This window comes from Notechis scutatus, chromosome 4 (assembly GCF_049901735.1).
Source record: "Notechis scutatus isolate UNSWTSFEM ecotype Mainland chromosome 4, rNotScu1.2, whole genome shotgun sequence".
NCBI lineage: Eukaryota > Metazoa > Chordata > Lepidosauria > Squamata > Elapidae > Notechis > Notechis scutatus.
In genome coordinates, this window is record NC_142012.1 from 160,425,381 (window position 1) to 160,446,135 (window position 20,755).

General features: G+C 40.7%; 1 protein-coding gene across 6 annotated transcripts in view; it reads left to right on the forward strand.

Moving 5' to 3' along the window:
• Positions 1–20,755, forward strand: part of SENP5 (SUMO specific peptidase 5) — a 51,746-nt gene that overhangs the window by 3,813 nt on the left and 27,178 nt on the right. For all 6 annotated transcript variants that reach the window (XM_087965418.1, XM_026684803.2, XM_087965417.1 and 3 more), the window contains 3 exons: positions 5,661–7,198; positions 16,215–16,320; positions 16,452–16,599. In XM_087965418.1, coding sequence (XP_087821544.1) covers positions 5,692–7,198; positions 16,215–16,320; positions 16,452–16,599 — 1,761 coding nt within the window. In that variant the 5' untranslated portion in view covers positions 5,661–5,691. The remainder of the gene's footprint in view (positions 1–5,660; positions 7,199–16,214; positions 16,321–16,451; positions 16,600–20,755) is intronic.

Sequence of the window (20,755 nt, forward strand, 5' to 3'; positions counted from 1 at the left end):
AAGAATCATCAGGTACAACAATAATAGTCATAGGGTACAATAAGCAATCAAATCATACTAGGAAACAGTATAAATCGTAAGGATACAAGGGACAAAGTTACAGTCCTACAGTCACAAGTGGGAGGGGTTGGGTGACAAGGAGTGGTGAGAAGATTAACAGTAATAGTAGTGCAGACTTTGTAATAGTTGAACAGTGTTGAGGGAATTATTTGTTTAGCAGAGTGATGGCTTTCGGGGGGAAAAACTGTTCTTGTGTCTAGTTGTCTAGAAGGTTTTGAGTTGTGCACAAACTTTTTGAAATGGTTTCAAGCAATAACATCTCAGAATCTCATTTCTGAGTAGATCAGACTTCTTCCAATTGCGACTTTCAGATATTTTGGCTTTAATATCTGCTTACAGTATGCATCCTGAGCAGATTTGAAGGGCAACAAGTCAGAAAAGGGTTTTGTAAACCAATATTCCAATTTGTTTTTGAAATGTGTTTGTTTTCCTTTTGAATTTTAGAGCAGTTATTTTCAGTGACTATCAGCTGGAGTGGAAGAAAGCTGAGTATAGTCCATCTCCAGTCGTTTTTTTTTTTGTACTCCAGAACATTGTGCTGCAATATTGTTTTAATACTTTTATATTTTTGTGACTATTATGCTGTCCCATGTAGCAGAACTGCTTAGATAACTAGAATTCACCACATTTTCCAGTAGTTCCCTTGGCATTGAATAATTGCCCTCTTCTGCTTGTGTTGCTTTTGTTACTTGCCAATATGTGGTCAGTCAGTAACTGTTTACACAAGAATAAAATGTACAGTTTTCCAAAAATGTGCTGTTTAGCAGACAAAAAAAATTCAACAAGAGATTACTAATAATTGACTTTTAAATATATAAAGCATGTGAAGCCATGGTTAGTCAGTCTTCTGATATTTTGGACATTTGAGAAAATAGCTTGACTTACTGCCAGAAAAATTTCTTAGAATGAAACCTTGGTAAAGTCTGAGCAGAAAATGTTTCAGAATTTCTACTGTTTGCAGTTCCTTGGGGGGAAAAAAGCAAGTCAGTGCTATATATTATTTGATACTAAACATAAGCATTCTGAAACAAAAATACTAGCATTCTCTGTGTGTATGTTTAAATTTGGGATAGGGCTTCAAATCATAATTTTATTTCAGGTGAATTTTCTGTGGTCGAATTTGGTTAAAAAGATAGCAATGAAAATTTTATCGGTTTGCATGTTTGAAACCATTACAGATAGTGCTCGACTTACAGCCATTCATTTAGTGACTGTTCAAAGGTTGTAAAATGGTGCAAAATTAACTCATTTAGCAACAGAAATTTTGGGCTCAATTGTAAGTCGAGGACTATGTATATGTAAAGTGGAAACAGGTTCACAGCTAAAATCTTTCCCTTTTAATGGCAAGGATATACAAAATGCATACATTCAGGAAAATTGCCTAGAAACTAATGTCGTTATTTATAAAATGAAGTGTTTCCCCCCCCCCCTCTGTATTTGAACAGAAGAGTTATTCCACCTTCACTTGAAGTATGTCCCAGAAAAATAAAGCTTTGGAAAAAAAATTGGGTGTTTTGCTATTTTCATCGTGGAAATTTGAAATTGTTCCTTTGCTTTCTTGTTTTATAGCAATAGGCCACAAAGTAGGATGTGATTCTAGGCTAAGCGCTACTACCACTCAACCTGAGTAGGGGATGGGTTTTTTTTCCTATTTTGAAACGCCCCTAACACTAGAAAAACAATTAAGCAACTTTTACAACCAATGCCTGTTTAAAGCATCTGTCAGAAAACAGATATCAAAGAAGCAGCAGCAATAGACTCATACAATACCTGCAACATAACAGCAAAAATATTTGTCTTGATATTTGTCTTCCTGTTGCACATGTTTGCAAAGTTAACGTTTTTCAAGTTATCCCTCCAAAGCTTAGCAAAGAAATAAACCTACATAATTTTCCATATGGCACCTGCGAATCTGAAATGCCACTAATAGTGTTACTTAATTTTATTTGCAAAATTTGTGAACCACCCACTTGAGACGTGCCAGTGAGTAACGAAGCAAGGATAAATCAGAGCTCAATAATCAGAATATTAAAAAAAGTGATACTCATATACTTAGCCAAGACAGGCACCTGCAAAAAATTCAGGCTGAAGGCACATTTGAAGCTTACAATAATAAAAAGGAAGAAAAGGAAAGGAGGAAGCAGAACTAAAATAATAGAATAAAATAAAGCATGACAAAGGAACGCAATGAAAATAATACAATATTTATATTCCACCTTTATTATTTTTATAAACAATACAAGGTGATGAGCATACTTTAATACTCCTTTCTCCTATTTTCTCCACAATAACTATCCTGTGAGGTGGGTTGGACTGAGACAATGACTGGCCCAAAGTTACCCAGCCAGCTTTCAGGCCTAGGATGGGACTTGCACTCACAGTTTCTTGGTTCCTAGCCTGATGCCTTAACCTGCACATTTTGCATTTAGAACGTTCTAGAAAACAGAAAATGTTAGGGGCAGCAATACTGCGTTACAAACCATGGATTCAACTTCCTTTAAATATGTGTAGTTTCTCTATAGATTTAAGACTGAAGTACCATGTGGCAGCCTGCCTACTTTTGTGGCCCTAAAATAGAGCATGAGGAAGCAGCAAAATGCTGCTTTTAAGTTCCCATTTTTCACGTTTCTGTCCCTTTTGAATAGTGAACATTTGAGGTACTTTGAGTTTTGTTCAATAAATACACATTCACTTAAAGCTCAGAACATACCGTTTTGGATTCGCACCTTGTTACAAATGGTTTAAATATATATTTCAGTTACAGTATTAATCCAGATTGGAGGAATAAGCATCACACACAACGGGGGGAAAAAACCCTCAGGATTTTTAGAAATCTGAGCAAACATAATTTTATATCCTGTGAGTTGTGCATGTTCTGGATAGCGTTGCAATTTTGCAATCCCTCCATTTTGGCTTGCTGCCTGCCTTCAGAGGAGTTGAAAAGAATATTCCTTGTTACTTATCAAGCATCTGCCTTCCATCAGTCTTTAATTTTTGCAAACCAGTTCAGAAGATTGCCTCAAAATACACACACACACACTCACTCACTCACTCACTCACTCTAGGTACCTTTCTTTCTGTTCATCAGTGCGTTTTCTTCATCTTCCCCCTTTTTCCCCCTGATTTTCTTTTTTATTATTATTACTGCAAGGTGGGGTTGAATGAGCTCTGCACTGATTATCTCTCAGTGGTTAAGATGACCTTGATAGGACAAAAGCTGATTGCTTCGGTCACCTGCTGCAATAAAAGACCAGCTCACCTTTGTTTGGCTCTTACATTACATATCACCACAGTATCAGTACAGATGGCTTCAAGACTGTTTTACTGAGGTCTGAGAGTGATGCCTTCAAAGGATGCAATGGTTATACACAAACGACAATAATTGAGTCATGTAGGCCACAATTATGAAAGCAGTCTTTGGTAAAAATGGTGCGGTATCCGGATTTTCAGTTAGAAGAGCTAGTTCAGTTTTTGGTACCCAATTGACCCAATTCTTGAGAACAGTGATCCGGAATATCTGAAGAAGATTGGGTGGAGGGTGGGAAGGAGTGTGGATGGATAGGGTAGAAGAGACAACACTAAGAAATGGATGATTAAAACTGTGGGAGTGAGATTGCAATCGAGTCATCATTTATAGAACAGACTTCAAGTGTTCAAATCAAGGCTCTCTTTCCATGCATCTTGAAATAGACAGTCTTGAATTAGCTCAGTTCCCCACTTATTCCTGTTAATAACTTCCTGTAAATACGACTGTTGTCTAGATGCACAGTGGTTTGCATAAGGATGCCTAGTGATTTTGTGGCAGGAATATAGATGCAGTTGGGAATTTGCATAAAGCAGAAGGGATTAGGTCAGGGGTGTCAAACTCAATTGCATTGAGGGTTGTGTTTGACCTTGGGGGGTGGGGGGGCGGGGGCAGGGGGGGTGTAGTCATGTCAGGGGTACTTGTGATGGCCCGGGCATGCGTGGGGGGGATCCTCCTGCAGCCCTCTGCCAGCGGTTCTCCCGACCTCCATTTTCACTGGCAGAAGCACCATGGGCCGGCCCTTCAGTATTTCCAGGGCGGCCCCGCAGGCCAGATCTAAGCATTCCATGGGCCGGATCTGTTCCATGGGCCTTGAGTTTGACATCCCTGGATTAGGTCATATATTTCCTATATTCTACCAATAAGCAATGTGCAAAGCTGGTTGTGACCTATCTGTAGGCTTTAGCAATAGCACTTAGACTTATATACCGCTTCACAGTGCTTTACAGCCCTCTCAAAGCAATTTACAGAGTCAGCATATTTGCCCGCAATGAACTGGGTCCTCATTTTACCCACCTCGGAAGGATGGAAGGCTGAGTCAACCTTGAGTTGCTCAGGATCGAACTCCTGGCTATGGGAAGAGTTAGCCTACAATACTGCACTCTAACCACTGTACCACCACTAAAGCTCTTCTTCAGAAAGAAAGTTATTGATACTGTAGGGTCCCTTTGTGAAAAAGTACATTTTTTATTTAGGGAGGAGATTCTAATCTAAGCCAGGGGTCGCCAACCTTTTGGACCTCAGGGACCACCAGACTCATAATTTTAAGTCCCGTGGACCAGAAACCCTGGGAAAATCCCCACCCAGTTTTCCTACCGATCAATCGTTCTTTATTTGGGATCGCAGGATACTGTCTCCAGCTCCGTTCTCGGGGGAGAGGAGAGACTTTTGGCTTCATGAAAGGAAAGCAGAAGCAGCTTTCTCTGCCCCAGACTCCGTCAGAAATGAGTCTTTGTGAGATTTGTTGCGCCGGCACAGCCTCTTGGAGCAAGGATGCCTTGCAGGGTCCCAAAGACTCATTTCTGGCGGAGTTTGGAGGAGAGATAGAAAGACTTTTGCTGCTTTTCTTGTGGGCAGCCAGAAGCAGAAGAAGAAAGCAGAAAGAAGGAGCCCGGTGGCTTGTGGGGTGATTGGGGCAAGTTGCCCCCTCTGCCCTTTCCCCCCTTCCCCTCACTACCTTGTGGTGTTCTCAATGCAAGGGACACAAGCCTTGTGTTCCCACACAGCCTGGATTAATTGCTTTGGGGGGGTGCTTTGGGAGTGACATTTCTCTGCAGACCACCAAAACTTTCTTGCGGACCACCAGTGGTCCCCAGCCCACTGGGTTGGCGACCACTGATCTAAGCCATTACAGGCAGTCATCAACTTAAAACAACTTTGTTTACTTGACCGTTTGGTTACAATGGCAATGACCTATGGCCGTTTTTTCAGGCAACATCTCCATGGTCATATAATCAAAATTCAGAAGCTTGGCCATTGGTTCATGTTTATGATGGTTGCATTGTCCAGGGGTCATATGATCCCCTTTTGCGACCTTCTCACAAGCGGTCAATGGGGAAGCCAGATTCACTTAAAAACTGTATAACTAACTTAACTGTAGTGATTACTTAACAACTGGGCCAAGAAAAATCATAAAATGGGGCAAAGTTTACTTAACAAATGAACTTACTTTAGCAACAGAAATGTTGCGCTCAGTTGTGGTTGTAAGTCGAGGACCACCTATACATTACTGGAGAATGGTAAATGAGACAACCTGCATGTATTCTGTTGTGTAATTCTGTCTTTTTCATTGCAGCTTCACTTTGGGATCATAATGCTGCAGAAAAATGAAAGAGCATAGTCAAAACTTGCACTGGAGAAGTCTGTCACTGGCCAGTTGTCGAAAATGGACTGTGGGACTTTGGGGGCCAAGGCCACGCTGCTTCCAGAAGAGGCGTCTGCCTCTACTTAGAAGAAGGAAGCAAAGCAGTCAGCCAGCTTTCAATGCAAAACAAACTAAACCACACAGAAGGAGGTCTCTTCTGCAGCAGAGAAGTTGGACTCCTGATGTGTTCTTCAATATAAATCTGCCATTTGGATTTATTCAGAACTGCACATGTCCTCAAAATAGATTCAAAACCCCTTTCTCCAGGTGTGGAAGACCCTATTCAGGGTGTAGGGGGCTTCACAGCACAACTTGCCAGAGTGAGCTGCTGGCTAAATACATTGGCTTAGGGGTTGACTCAAAGGTTTGCCAAGACAAGCCATACAGCCCCGAGGCCAGCATTACTAGTTTGTCGCGTAAAAGGGACAGTCTTGTTTTGAAAAGGAGAGGCCGTAATCATGATGGAAAACAAAATGAAATCATAATTCTAAATAACTCTACGAGAAAATATTGTTGCCGACGACTGAAGCAACATGGAACTTGCGGCCTCTTGATTGCCCGACGGCCTAAATTCAACCAGTGTACTTTTAAAAGATTCCTATTTATGATGCATAAAAAACTTTCTCTGGTTAAGTTTCGAATTAGAATTGCGAAATCTCTTCCCAGGCTTCGGAGAGGCAAATCGTGTAAATTAAACAAAAGCAAGCTGAGCTGGGCGGCGAAAGTAACAAGGGATTGGCAAGAGGCTCAGCAGGCGGAGGCCTTCGCAGAGGATCACAGGGCCTCGCTTCCTTCACGGGAATCCAAGCGTAACTTTCCTTGGGATCTGTTCTGCTTCTCAGATATGAACAGTAACATGCCAGGACCACTTATTGAGGAGACTCAAACGTGTCGGCCTGACGCTTGCCTTACGCAGGAGAGACTCTTTCATTGTAGGCAGCTCCATTACAAAAACCTGGCGCCCCGAGATCAAAATGGTGTCGCGGAAAGCTGCCTGCTTCCAGAGCTGCAGAAAATTCCTTCTTCAGGGACGGAGGCCCTGCCCAGGGCGGACGTGGGAGAGATGCCATCCTTGGACGGCTGTCCCGAAGACCTTTTCATCGTAACGGAAAAAGACATCTCGGTTTCAGGGCATGACGAGGACGAATCCAGCCAGGTGATGGGTTCCGGTGAGGTGGTCCTGGAGTCCTCCAAGTTGGATTTGGGCACAAGCGATGGTTGCACTAACGGACCTGTCATGGCGTCGGTCCAGAACGAAGACTGCCGTAGTCAGATGGAAGTGGAAGGGCCTATCAACACGGACGTCTTTGGCACAGGGCTCTTAGATCACCTGTACTGTAAGAGCCCTCTGGAAGAGCCTCTGAGGGGAGGAAGCCCAGGACAGAAATCAGGGGCTCCCAAAGGTGGCAAAAGGAGCAGTCAGAAAATGTCTTGTGTCAATGATGAGCAATTGGCTGCCTGGCTCTGTGGTATTTGCCTATTTTTTTTTCTCCCCTTACCTTTTTGAAGGTTTTTGCTTGGTGTGTAGTTATTCTGGGTTGAGATTCAGGTGCTGCCTCTGGAGCAGAGTTTCCTAAACCTTTCTGGATTGGCAGCCTGGAGGGGAAATAAGGGATGGTTTTGTGGGAGGGGCAGGCGCATGCGCCTGAATCGTGATTACAAGGGCAGTGCAAAAAGTGATTTACAACCAGTCCTCGCGCTTTAGGATGCTTGCTGCAACTGGTACGTATTTATGATGGTTGTACCATCCCTCGTGGTCAGAATATGAAGCTGCTTATAATGCAATCAATAATACACACAGCTCCTTTCAGTATAAAAATACTAAATGGAATTCGAAGTTTAGCAATATTTCCGTTTTAAACAACAAAAAGCAAATGTGCGATGACTATCTGCAATACGGAGAATGAAAGAGCATTTTTGAAATTTATAAGACTTTTTGGTTTAGAGGTTTTACAGTGTACTGTTGCAAAGAAGTATGTATTTGCTGACCCTGTGATTAAAAAAACAACAACAACATTTTGGGTATCAGTAACTAAATTCTGTTGTAGTCTTATCTTAGGTGGCCTGTAAAAATAAGCTTCAGATCTTGCTCTTGCTGGGAAAACATGACTTTAGTGTTGGCATCTAACAATTTTTATGAAGTATTCTGCATTCCCTTTCTATACAGGTAGTCATCGACTTAACAACAGTTTGTTTAATGGCCATTCAAAATTACGACACTGAAAAAATGTGACTCGCAACTTTTTTTTTTTTTTTTCAAAGTTGCAACCTTTGCGGCATCCCCGTGATCATGTGATCAAACTCTGGATGCTTGACAACTGGCTCATATTTATGGCCATTGCTATGTCCTAGGGACATGTGATCTCCTTTTGCGACAACCTGACAAGCAAAGTCAATGGGGGAGCCAGATTCACTTAACAACTGCAGTGATTCACTTAACAAATGTGGCAAGAAAGGTGGTAAAGTTGGGTGAAACTCACTTAAATGTCTCACCTAACAACAAAAATTTGGGGCTTAATTGTGGTCGTAAGTCAAAGACTACCTGTGCAACCATTACTGGCCTGTTTCCCTGAAAATAAGTCCTGGCTTGATTTTTACATGTGCGCTCAATATATATATAAGCCCTAATTAAGATCCTGCCCACTTCAGAGTGGATGGGTAAAAATTAAGCTATGGGAGGGTAGAGCTGCCCTCCTACTTACCTTTAGACAGTTGTAGCCAGGACTCACATACCCTGACACCTGCCTTGCCGGCCCATTTCATCTGCAGCTGGCAAGCCTTTCCGGAAGGCCTCTGTAGCTGATAACAAAGCTCTGGATCGATCCGGAGCTCTGTTATCGGCTACAGAGGCCTTCAGGAAAGACTTGTCGGCCACAGAAGTTCCTGAAGGTCTCTGACAGCGAAAAGGAAGCCGGGGCGACGTGTGCAAGTGAGGTTCGTCAGTGGAGAATTTTCCCTGAAAATAAGACCTGATGCCTTTTTTGTTCGACAAAAAAAATACAAGACAGGCTCTTATTTTGGGGGAAACACGGTATACTTTGGAGCATTGCTCTGAATAGTTGCAAAGTTCTACAATAGAGCTGTTTTCATGGAATTCATAATATAACTTAATATTTCCACATTATTTCCATATTATTTATTTACTACATTTATACACTAATGACTTCCATCTGACTCAAGACAGGCAGCTCACAGGGATAAATTATATCATCAAAGCAAAATGTAAACAATAAAAACCATCTGAAAGCTAATATAATAAAAATGATTTCAAATGCAGTTATAATAAATCACAGATTAAACCAAACTCTAGTACGGTCGTGTAGGCTTCGTGAGAAATGACATCTGCCTTACTTGTGAGAAATACAGGAAGTGGCCTTCGCTGGTTAGGGAAGATATTGGTCCAGCGTCGACATAGGTAATCCTTGACTTACGACCACAATTGAGCCCAAAATGTCCATCGCTAAGCGAGGCATTTGTTAATTGAGCTTTGCCCCCATTTTACGACCTTTCTTGTCACAGTTGTTAAAGTGAGTCACGGCAGTTAAGTTAGTAGCATGGTTGTTAAGTGAATCTGGGTTCCCCGTTGACTTTGCTTGTCAGAAGGTTGCAAAAGGGATCACGTGATCTCAGGACAAGCTCATCATAAATGAGCTAGTCGCCAAATGTCCAAATTTCAGTCACATGACCAAGGGGAAGCTGCAGTGGTCATAAACGTGAAAAAGAGTTCTAAGTGTGATGACCCATAGTGTCTCAAAAATAACACAAAAACTAAAACCTGAATCAAGGTCTTGTAATGCCTTCAACTTAGCTTCGCTGTTTTATTAGTCACAATTTAAATTCAAAAAAATAGATAATGAAGCAAAAGGAAACCAAACACAAACCGCATTGACGAGAGTTCCAAGGCAAACCCAAGATAATTAATATCACATTCCAGGAAGATAACCGGGGAGAGTCCATGGGAAGAACGCCAACAAAGATAAACCTCATCCAAAGAAAGCACTGATTTGACTCCAGCGTCTGTGAACACGCAGTTCCAAACTCTTATACTCACAGCTGCAACCCATGAAGAGGATCCAGGCCCTCTCCTCCCGAGTAGACCACACTTTTCCCTTATCCTCTCCTCCCTGCGTGCCCTAGGATGGAGAGGGGATGGGCCTGGATCCTCCTCTGACTGCTCAGCCGGCCTCTGCCCTTCCCCAGCCTCCTCCGCCACCCCTGGAGCCACACTCCCACTCCCTGTTGGCTGTTCCTCCTCTTCCTCGGAGTCAGTCTCCACCAGGGGCATGACAATAAGTCATTTTTCAGTTCTGTTTAAATGTTGGTTACTGAAAAAATGGTTGTAGAGTCGAGGATTACAAAGGTAGCTGTGGTCGACTCAAGATGCAGATTTTGTTAGTATAGATACTCTTGACTTGGAACCCTTCATTTGGCAACCATTCACAGCTACAAGGGCGTTGGCAAAAAGTTATTTACAACCAGTCCTCACACTTACGATTATTGATGATGGTTGCAGCATCCCAGGGTCACGTGAAGGCCAGGTGTGACTTTCCTAGCCAGCTTCCGGCAAGCCAAGTCAGTTGGGGGAAGCCAGATTCCCTTTAACGATTGTGTGATTCATTTAACAACTGCAGGGATTTGCTTAATTGTGTCAAAAGGGGGTGGGACAACTCAACCACCTACATTGCTCAACAGTGGGAATGGTTCCAATTAGGGTTGTAAAATGAGGACTACCTGTATATGAACTTGGTATAGAAAGTATAGATCGGGTGTCAAACTCGCAGCCCACGGGCCGGATGCGTCATGTGCTGACCCAGCCCCTGCCTGGTTTAGCGAAGGGGGGAAAAAGTCCTGATACGTCATGCGAAGCCGCCGTGATGCCGCAAGTTTGACACCCCTGGTATAGATGGATGGCAAAAAATATGTATTGCACCTATGAAACAAGGGGCATTTCAAGAGCTGACAATTCAGGTTACCAGTTCATAGTAAAAAAAAAAAAAAAAGGTAGAAATTATAGGGAATATTTAATTCTGTTTGTCTCCTGCTTGTTCCTTTCCATTGAGCCCCTTTGTTTGCAGACATATTAGAGCAGGGGTCTTCAAACTTGACAGCTTTAAGACTTGTGGACTTCAACTCCCAGAATTCCTCCTCCAGTCATGTTAGCTCAGGAATTCTGGGAGTTGAAGTCCACAAGTCTTAAGCTTGCCAAGTTTGAAAACCCTTGTATTAGAGTAAAGCAGAGAGGTCTGTAAAATACCAATGGATTTCAATATGTCTAGGAGCACCTCTACTGGTAACCAATCTAGTTTAGTCTCTTTTTAGATTGTTTTACTTTAATTAAAAGTGAAAATTTAGCAGGCTGCCAACAAAGCATGATTTAATGTCCAGTAATGGTTCTGTGTCCCATCTCCAAGATTCTAGAGGGGAGAAGTTACTATGGGGTGTTTTGTTTCATGGTTTGCCTATTTCCCTTTAAAAAGAAAAACCAAAGCTCACTTACGTTATAGGAACCATGATGGTGTTCGAAAACAGGGCCCCTAGTTTGCTTTCCTGTAAGTGGATATTTTCTGTTTTCATGCTTATTGTGGCAGTTGTCCCAACGGTGCTTTCTTTCAAAAGGCAAACTGTTTTTCCTTGAAGACATTTCACTTCTCATCCAAGAAGCTTCTTCAGTTCTAATTGAATGACAGAAAGTGGAATGATTTATATTCCTTGCAGTGATCTGGTCATTAGTCCTCTTTCTGAGAGTCACTGAGGATGCTTGAGGGTTTATCTATGCCCTCAGGGTCACCTGAATCCTACAGCCTGTTGTGGCAGTGGTTTTGTGAATGCTTTCAATAACTTTAAATTCCAAGGGCGTTTGGCGGCTTAGTAAGATCGGAGTCCTTGCAGTAAGTATGCAAGTGGATGAGTTGAAAAATAAATTTCAAAATTCTGATCAGACGTGTTTGTCCAATTCTGTCTTTAAAACACAATGAAACCCTATATTGCATTTTATGGGAAAGAAGTTGATTCTCATTTTAATGAGAATCTGTCTCAGTATATGAATCCAAGTAGAACTATTTGGCATTTGCAGTTCTCATAATTTTGTATGTATTACTGTGCAAACATTAATATGCAAAAGGGAGAGAAAAAGAGAGACATTTCTAGAAGGCATACAAGTAGAACTATGCAGAAATGAATATATTGGCAAAAATAGCTTGAGACAAAAACGTATATAGTAAGAGAAACATGTATTAAAATGCATTTATTCTTCCATGAATATAGAAGCATAAAACTTCATTCTTAAAAGACAGGCTGAATGTGGAAACAATTCAGTATGGATTTAAGATGAGGAAATTGATTTATATTTGCCTGTCTAAATCTGACCAAATTATGCACGCATGCTTTTGAAACGCTTATTGTGGTCTTAATGTGTTCATGTCTGCTTCAAAGTCTTTAAGTGGCCACAGTTGGATTTGTGGATGTAACAAATCAACAAGGAAGCCACAAAATCAACTTAAGATAAATTACTGAATATAGTAGTGGATGATGACGCCCTGCGCTTCTAGTATTTCATGAATTTCAGAGATAGAAATGGTGTAAAGCAAACTTATCATTGATGTAATGAACAAATTTGATACTTTAATAATGAAAATGCACATAAGCTTTTTACTAGAGATTGGTGAATGAATCTGGTATAGATTTTCATGACTGTATCTTGAATATCACATCAATTTGACTTGAGAGCAATTTAACCATATAAAAACAGTTAAAAAATACTATGTGGATATCAAATACACAAGTAGATTTTGCATGCTTCTCTCTTTCCTTTGTTTCACATTTATTATTTTTGATAAATAACTGAAGGCGGCGAACATACCTAATACTCCTTCTGCCTCCTATTTACCCCATAACAACAACCCTGTGAGGTGGGTTGGCTGAGAGAAAGTAAATGGCCCAAAGTCACCCAGCTGGCTTTCATGCCTATTGTTGATTGTCCCAAAACAATTCAACTGGCTTTCATGCCTAAGGCAGGACTAGAACTCATTGTTTTCTGCTGATTGGCCCAAAGTCACCTAGTCAGTTTTCATGTCTAAGGCGGAATTAGAACTCATAGTCTCCTGCTGATTGGCCCAAAATCACTCAACTGGCTTTCATGCCTAAAGCGGGACTTGAACTCCATCTCCAGTTTCTAGCCTGTTGCCATAACAACCTAACCTTAACCACTGGAGACCAAACTGGCTTTTTACAGTTATTTACAATGAGTGTTTCGAAAGAGGTGATTGGACCAATCATTTTGTAGTTGAAGACCAATCATCCAAGGTATTTGCTTCCTTATCATAATATATTCCCCACCCATCCCTTCATTAACGGAACACATGGGAAAACAGCCTATTTTCTTTCATTATTAAGACAGATCTTTTCTTCCAAATGTCCTAGATGATGCTTGTTGAATCTCTTATTGTCTAGAAATGCTTCCCATCCTAGATTTAAATAAACAGGCTCTGTAACTGTATCATCTTCCCCCATCTATCTACTAGATGATCTTAGTTATATTGCTAAACATATCTATTAATTATTAGTCATTCATAATGGTTTAACTCAGTGTTTTGGTGTGCCATTCTAATAACAATCACAATATTATTTAGACATTCATAATGGTACCATCTGTCAACATCTAATCTTTACATCTAGTTATTACTTTTAATATATAATAATATTCCCCTTAATCTTATTCCTACTTCTAGCTTTCAAAAAAAAAACAACCCAGTCTTATATTAAACAACATTCCCTTCCTAACCATCATCTCTTGTCCGCATTAGTCTTTCAATTCTTACTTGTTTTTTTTTAGCTTGCCTCCCAAACTCCTCCCTTGGGTCTTTGTCTCTGTTTACATCTTTCCTATTTAACCTGAACATTTCTTCCATCTCTATTATCTTTTGCTGCCATCTCTCCAGGGGAGGGGCGGTCTGCCCAAGCCCCTATCTTCTCTTTAAAAAGGTCTTTCTTTTTCTCCAATCCCATTTTTTGATCTCTTAATATATATTGTCCCTGATTTGGTTCATAGGTCTTTAGTGTCTTCTCTTTCTTTTCTTGTTCTTGTTGATTTATCTGGCCTGTTTTTTCTTCTGCTCTTTCTATTATTTCTTCTATTTCCTGCATTTTCGGATCTTTATTTGTTGTCCCTTGTTGAACATTTTCTGATTTCCCCAGAATGTCCTGCATTAAATTTTTTATCTCCCTGTGATTCTTTGTTAACGTATCATAAATACTTTGAAGCATCAATAGCATTTCTTTTTGAAATCCAGTCATCTGCCCCTGGTGTAACATCTTGTCTTTTAATAGGTCCAAATATTGCTCAATAGCCTGTCAGTAGTCTGCCATTGACCCAGAGTCTCAATTGTCTGTGACTTCCAAGAGCCAGCTTAAAAACCGTTTGCCCAGTCGTGGTGTTGCTACTCAGGGGGATGCAATGGTTATAATTTTTTGTATCCCACAGTTAGTTAATTAGTTCCATTTAAATGATCCAGGAAGATTTCCAAATGTCTCCTTAAATCCATTCTGTAAATTCAGTCTTAGATCCTAGTTTTAAAAATCACTTGCTTTAAATGTCTTTCATGATCTCACAATTAAACCTGCAATAGCCATAAAGTAAAAATATAGATAACCCAGCAGATCTCCAGGTGCTATGTAGATGCACTTTTGTGTCCTTGTCTTATCAGTATTTTCCAAGGTTATAGGAGTTTAGTATATATTCCTTTCACCAGTAGATGGCACCTTCAGCTTAGATTTCAGTGTTGCACAAAAGATTTCCGTTTTTTACAAATAGTCAATATTCAAACAAGTGACTTCTGGTTTGACGTCGTGGCGGGATTGGATCTGAGGAGTGGATCTCTGCGAACCCGCACTGAATCCTTGTTGGAGCCCCCCCCCCTGGGGGGGCTAAAGTCACCCTGTAGGGGTGACAAATAAAGGAGGGGCACCCTGCAGGTTGTGGAAAGCGGCAGCACTCCAGCTGGACCCAGGGATTCCCTCCCATCCAATGACGAAGAGGAGAGGCAGCCATTATGGCTGCCATGAAGCTGGGACAGCCAGAAAAACAAAGAAAGTGCTGGAGTGGTGTAGAAGAACAGTGATTGGAACTGGATGAAGCGATTCTTTTTTTCACTTAGAACCTAACCCCAAAGAAAATAAACTCTGGAAAAGAGACTCTTTGAAATACTTGTTAAAGTAGCAATTAATTATAGGGAGAAAAATTATAGACCTAAAAAAAAGGAACTAAAGGAAGAATGCAAAATCCTTAAAATACAGAAAGATTGGATTTATAAATTTTATTGGCAACATTTTGGTAAGGCATTTTAAAATGCTGGAATCATTTGTTTGAATACAATATCTATCAGGATTCCGGCAGTTACCCCAATTAAATCATGAGTCTCGAGCCAAACTTCAAAAACTTCAAAGGATTTATTGGGAGTTAACATGTCTGGCACTGCCTGGGTGTAGCCTACTCTGAGTCACATAATTCATTGTCTCCAATGAGACACATCCATAGCCAAGAATCATCAATCATGTTCTCCAGCTATATTTTTGCATAGCAGAAACTTTAGTCATCTAGTTACTATCTCTGAAAAACTGTGTATGGAATGCACTTTCGATTTCCAAGCTGCTCTTTCAAACCCCTTTCCCCCCCCCCTCCCTTTCTATTGGCAACTCTATAAAGACCATAGAAATATTTTATGAGTTGACAATGTCTACTTTTCTTTGGAGATTATGGCTGTTTACCCTAATTTCTTCTGAATCTGTCAGGATTCCGGCTCTGAGTCATTACAGCAAGTACGTCCAAAGCCAACTTCCTGGCTAGGAATTGTGGGTTTTATGAGAAATACCGCTATCTCTTTTCTGATGTTCACTGTCCGGAAGTAAGCATGAAATTGCTGGATTTAATGAGAAAATTACTTTGTTTCTTCTTCATGTTACGTTATGATTTGAAATCATATTTCTGGGATCCTAGGTCTACTTCCAATACAGCTGGTCATCTACTAACAATCACAATTGAGCCCAACATTTCTGTTGCTAGGCGACACAGTTGTTAACTAAGTTTTGCTCCATTTTACAACTTTTCTTATCCCTGCAATTGTTAAGTTAGTAACAGGGTTGTTAAATGAATCTAACTTCCCCATTGTCTTTGCTTGTCAGAAGGTCACAAAAGGCCAGTTGCCAAGTGTCTGAATTTTGATCACATGACCACCGGGTTGCTGCAACCGTTGTAAATAAAAACCGGTCCTGTTGTAATTTTGAACGGTCACTAAATGAACTGTTGTAAGCCAAGGACTACCTGTGCTATCTTTGACCAACCATGCTCATCAGTTAACCTTGCGGATTAATTTTGTGCTGTATTTTCTAGATGAAAAAGTGGTTTATTGAAACTTGTCTGTGGAAATAGATTAGCCAGCTCTTTTGTACTTAATTCTGCAACTTTTTAATATACCAATCTTTTCCTTGAAGGATTCCTAGATGAAGTAATAAAGAAATACGGCAGCTTAGTTCCACTTTGTGAAAAAGACGTTATGGGAAGATTAAAGGAAGTCTTTAATGAAGATTTTTCTCATCGGTTAGTAACTCTCTATAATTTTCTGCTTTGCTCATTCCTGCTAATTCCAGATTCCATGTTTATGGGTTTATGTACCTGTATCTCACAAGTACTAGGATTACTTTACGTTGGCTGTTTTAATTCTGTTGCAGAAAGCCATTCATCACTAAAGAAATCATGAAGTATCAGACCAGGCACCCAAAATCTCCCACTTGTAATTTCCGGGTCTTTTATAATAAGCACATGCTGGATATGGATGATTTGACAACGCTTGATGGCCAGAACTGGCTAAATGACCAGGTGAGACTCTGCTATAAATATCCACTAAGATGTATCTGATTTAAATGGTGCTTGCTGACGATCAGGTAGTTGCATGGAATGCTGGCTTCTTTGGAAAATGTCCTAAGAAGCACCAAGCAATATTGGAGGGGGAGCATTTCAGTGGATTTGTATTCTGTTGCTGACCGTGCCTGGATGTTAATTAACCATTCAGTGAAAGAGCCCATAATTCTTTCAAAATGTTGTGCTCACTTATTTAGAAAGGTTCAGAGCCTCTGGTTGTACATATTAGAAGAATGTGTTCGAAAGAATTGCCAGTGTTACACAACAGAGGCCTTTCTAAAGTAAGGATCCTCTAAGCTGAATTAGATACTTTCAGGGAGCAGCATGGTGGCCTAATGGTGAAGATGCTTGCTTCCCACTCGGAAGGTCGAGAGTTCAATCCTAAGTAGCGGCAGATGTTTCTCTCATAAGGTGCAGAATAAAAATATCTGCTCTGAACTCCATGTGGCATCAGGAAGGGGATCCGGCCAGTCAATGCTCAGCTCCATCCAGTTGCCCTGACTCTACCCTGAATAGGGACCACAGGATCTTATAAAGGGAGTTTTTGAGATACTTTCAGTCCAGCTAACAAGAGAATATCCCCATAAAGATATATAACATACCATCAGAACAATCTGATAATTTAGACCTGGAAATGTCATTCAGAATAGAGCTGGAAGGGACCTTGGAGGTCTTCTAGTCCAACCCCCTGCTCAAGTAAGAGACCCTATACCAACGGTTGCCAACCGGTGGGTGGCAAAAAATTTTGGTGGGCCGCAGAGAAATCTCACCCCCAGAGCACCGCCCCAAAGCAATTAATCCAGGCTGTGCAGAAACACAAGGCTGCGCCACCCACATTGCCTGCGGGGATTCTCCCCGCCCACTCATTCCTTATCCGGCAAACTTGCCTGCTAAATTGCTATTTTTCCTTTTTCCGACCATCAGCTGTTCTGCTGTGCCGGGAGATTTAGATTAGCAAGAAAGCAGGAAATGGGTGGATTTCTTGCTTTTTAGCTAGTCTTTAGATCTTCGGCTCTGCTTTTAAGTACAGCCGAACCTCCCTTAGGACTGAAGGTTCTATTATTCAGTGCAGACTCACGGCAAGCAAATTTGAGAGACTGAGCTAGCCGATGGCAGATAGATAGATCACTGAATGATTCTGTGAGCAACTCAATCTGCCTGCCTGCTTTGCTTGATTTTGGGTAAAAGTTGCTCTTGTTTTATAAAAAATTCAATATTTACATACATGGTGTGTTGTGAGTTAATTTTGTGAGTTTGCTTGCAAGCAAATTTTATGTGACAGACTGAGCTAGCCAATCGCGGATAGATAGATCTCTGAATGAATCTGTGATTCTGTGAGCAACTCAATCTGCCTGCCTGCTTTGCCTGATTTTGGGTAAAAGTTGTTCTTTTTTTATTAAAAAAAATCAATATTTATATAAATATTTATAATATTTACATACAAGCCATGCCCAGCCAGTCACATGACCACCAAGCCATGTCCACAAATTAGGCCATGCCCTCAGAACCGGTTAGTGGTCCCTGGGATTTAAAATTATGAGTTTGGTGGTCCCTGAGGTCCAAAAGGTTGGTGACCCCTGCCCTATACTATTTCAGATAGGTGACTGTCCAGTCTTTTCTTAAAAACCTCCAGGGATGAAGCACCTACAACTTCTAAAGGCAAGCTGTTCCACTGGTTAATTGTTCTAACTGTCAGGAAATTTCTCCTGAATTCCAGGTTGCTTCTTTCCTTGATTAGTTTCCATCCATTGTTTCTTGTCCTGCCCTCTGGTGCTTTGGAAAATAAGTTGACCCCCTCTTCTTTGTGGCAGCCCCACAAGTACTGGAATACTGCTATCATGTCACCCCTAGTCCTTTTTTTCTCTAGACTGGCCAAACCCAATTTTTGCCACCCTGCTTCCTGTTTTTGTCTCCAGACCTTTAATCATCTTAATTTGCTCTTCTTTGCACTTTTCCCAAAGTCTCAACATCTTCTTTTTGTAATGTGTAACATACCATTCAGTAAACTTAGAGTAAGTAATAAATGCCCATTCAGATTGTTATGACCCCACTAATCTACAAGGTAGGTGACAGCTATATTTGAATGAATTCTGAATTCATTTTGGATAGGTTGTTTGGGTGGGAGAAGATGGCTTGATCTATATAAAAAAATGGGAGAGCTAAAACGTCAGATTCTAAAATGGCATTCGTAGGCAGTTGAGAATAATATGTTCGGAAAGAGAAATGATTATGAACAGTAAGATATGATGAATCTCTAAAGAGAATAACAGAACAATTTCTTTTTTCCTATATTTTGAATGTATTAAGTGATGATCTCTATCTTTGCCTGAAAATGGGAACAAATGTTTTTTTAAAGACATGATTGAAATGCTTACTTGCCAAAATGGTGTGTCTGTTTGTGTGTTGTGTTGGAAAATCTATAGCTTTTGGTTTAATTAGTTGTGAGAATGTGTTTGCAAATAATCCACTTTTTCGTAGAATTAAGGTATGTGTGCCTGCATGTCTCTATTCAAAAATGTGTAATTTGTATTACATTAGGCTACTATGTGATATATTAGTTCTAAAGTGCTAATCCTATGAAGGAGAACATCTTGCTTGTTTCTGTAGAACTCCAGTTTAGAAGTAAAGAACTTCTCAAAAGATAGATATGTTAAGTTTTAGCTAACTGATAAAAAGTTCAGTACAAGCCTTTAGTTCGGAACACATTTTATTCTTATCTGTATATTATATATTTGCTGAATTCTGAGAAGACCACGAAAGAAAAAAGGGTTATTTATCAAATTTTTATCTTGCATTTTTTCCCCCAAGGAGTTAAAATGGATTATTGGTTGCTGGCAGAGTTCCTTTTTTATACGATTGTTATTGAAACTTTCAAAGAAGAAGATTAAAAAAAGGAACTCTGCGATAATATAATTATAACTGCTGTGAAGAAACGGGGGGGGGGGGGGTCTCCTTTTTTCTCCTTTATTTTATATTTGTTTGCATTAGCTACTTGCAGAGTTCCTGAAGAATTGAGCTGTATGCAAGAGTGACCTTGATTCAACTGCTCTGCTCAAAGATGTTTGCTATCGTGATGAAAGTTTAGAGGCTGATAAACATTACAAATGCCAAAAGATGTTTTAGCATACAAGGAACAGCATAGGTCGTATTGTTCCCACAGCCAATGAAACTCATTTATTTTATTTTTAACACAACCTTACTATTTAATACCTTAAGCTTGTGAGATGAAGTATTTCAGGCAGGAGCAACAGGGTAAATAGCAAGAGCACTTAGACTTATATACCTCTTCATAGTGCTTTACAGCCCTCTCTAAGCAGTTTACAAAGTCAGCATATTTTCCCCCAACAATCTGGGTCCTCATTTTATCCACCCCGGAAGGATGGAAGGCTGAGTCAACCTTGAGCCTGGTGAGGTTCGAACTGCCAAATTGCAGGCAGCCGGCAGGCAGCAGAAGTAGCCTGCAGCACTGCACACTAACCGCTGCGCCACCACGGCTCATGCAACTTTTGAGACATAGTTACCACTATAATGGAGCCTGCCTTTGTGGTTGTAGGTTGTAATGGTTGTAAAATGACAACTAACCTGATTTCATGGGTGGGGTTTTTATTTTGGTGGCAGTTGTTAAGTGAATATGATGTCAGTTTTGGAAGCTATTTCCATGCTGCCACAAATGGTAGTGGGGTGGATTCAATTGAGTAGCTCTAAGTAGACAAAATAAAATTATTTTGTTAGTTCAAGGTCATTGGATATGGCGTAGGATGAAAAAAAGGATCTTACTTTTGGACGGATCATGATTGGTCCATGTGATGTGATGATGGCCGGGGGGGGGAGGGGGATGGATTTGCAGTTTGGGAATTGTGGGAAGTCCGAAACCTTTCAGATTCGGGATTCCACAAATGTGCCAGGTGCTATTCTAATAAAGGTACTTTTGAGATATGTTTGTCTCGGAGTTACTGATTGGAATGGAGGTTTGCTGGAACGCTGACACATGATAGTGAAGCGGATCCATTGTTCGCTCTGCTGCGGTTTTGCAGAAAACCGGAAGGAAGTCAGGTGACTTCTGGACGCTGCCAACGGCTGTAAATATGGCCATGTTGCCAAGCATCCACATGTA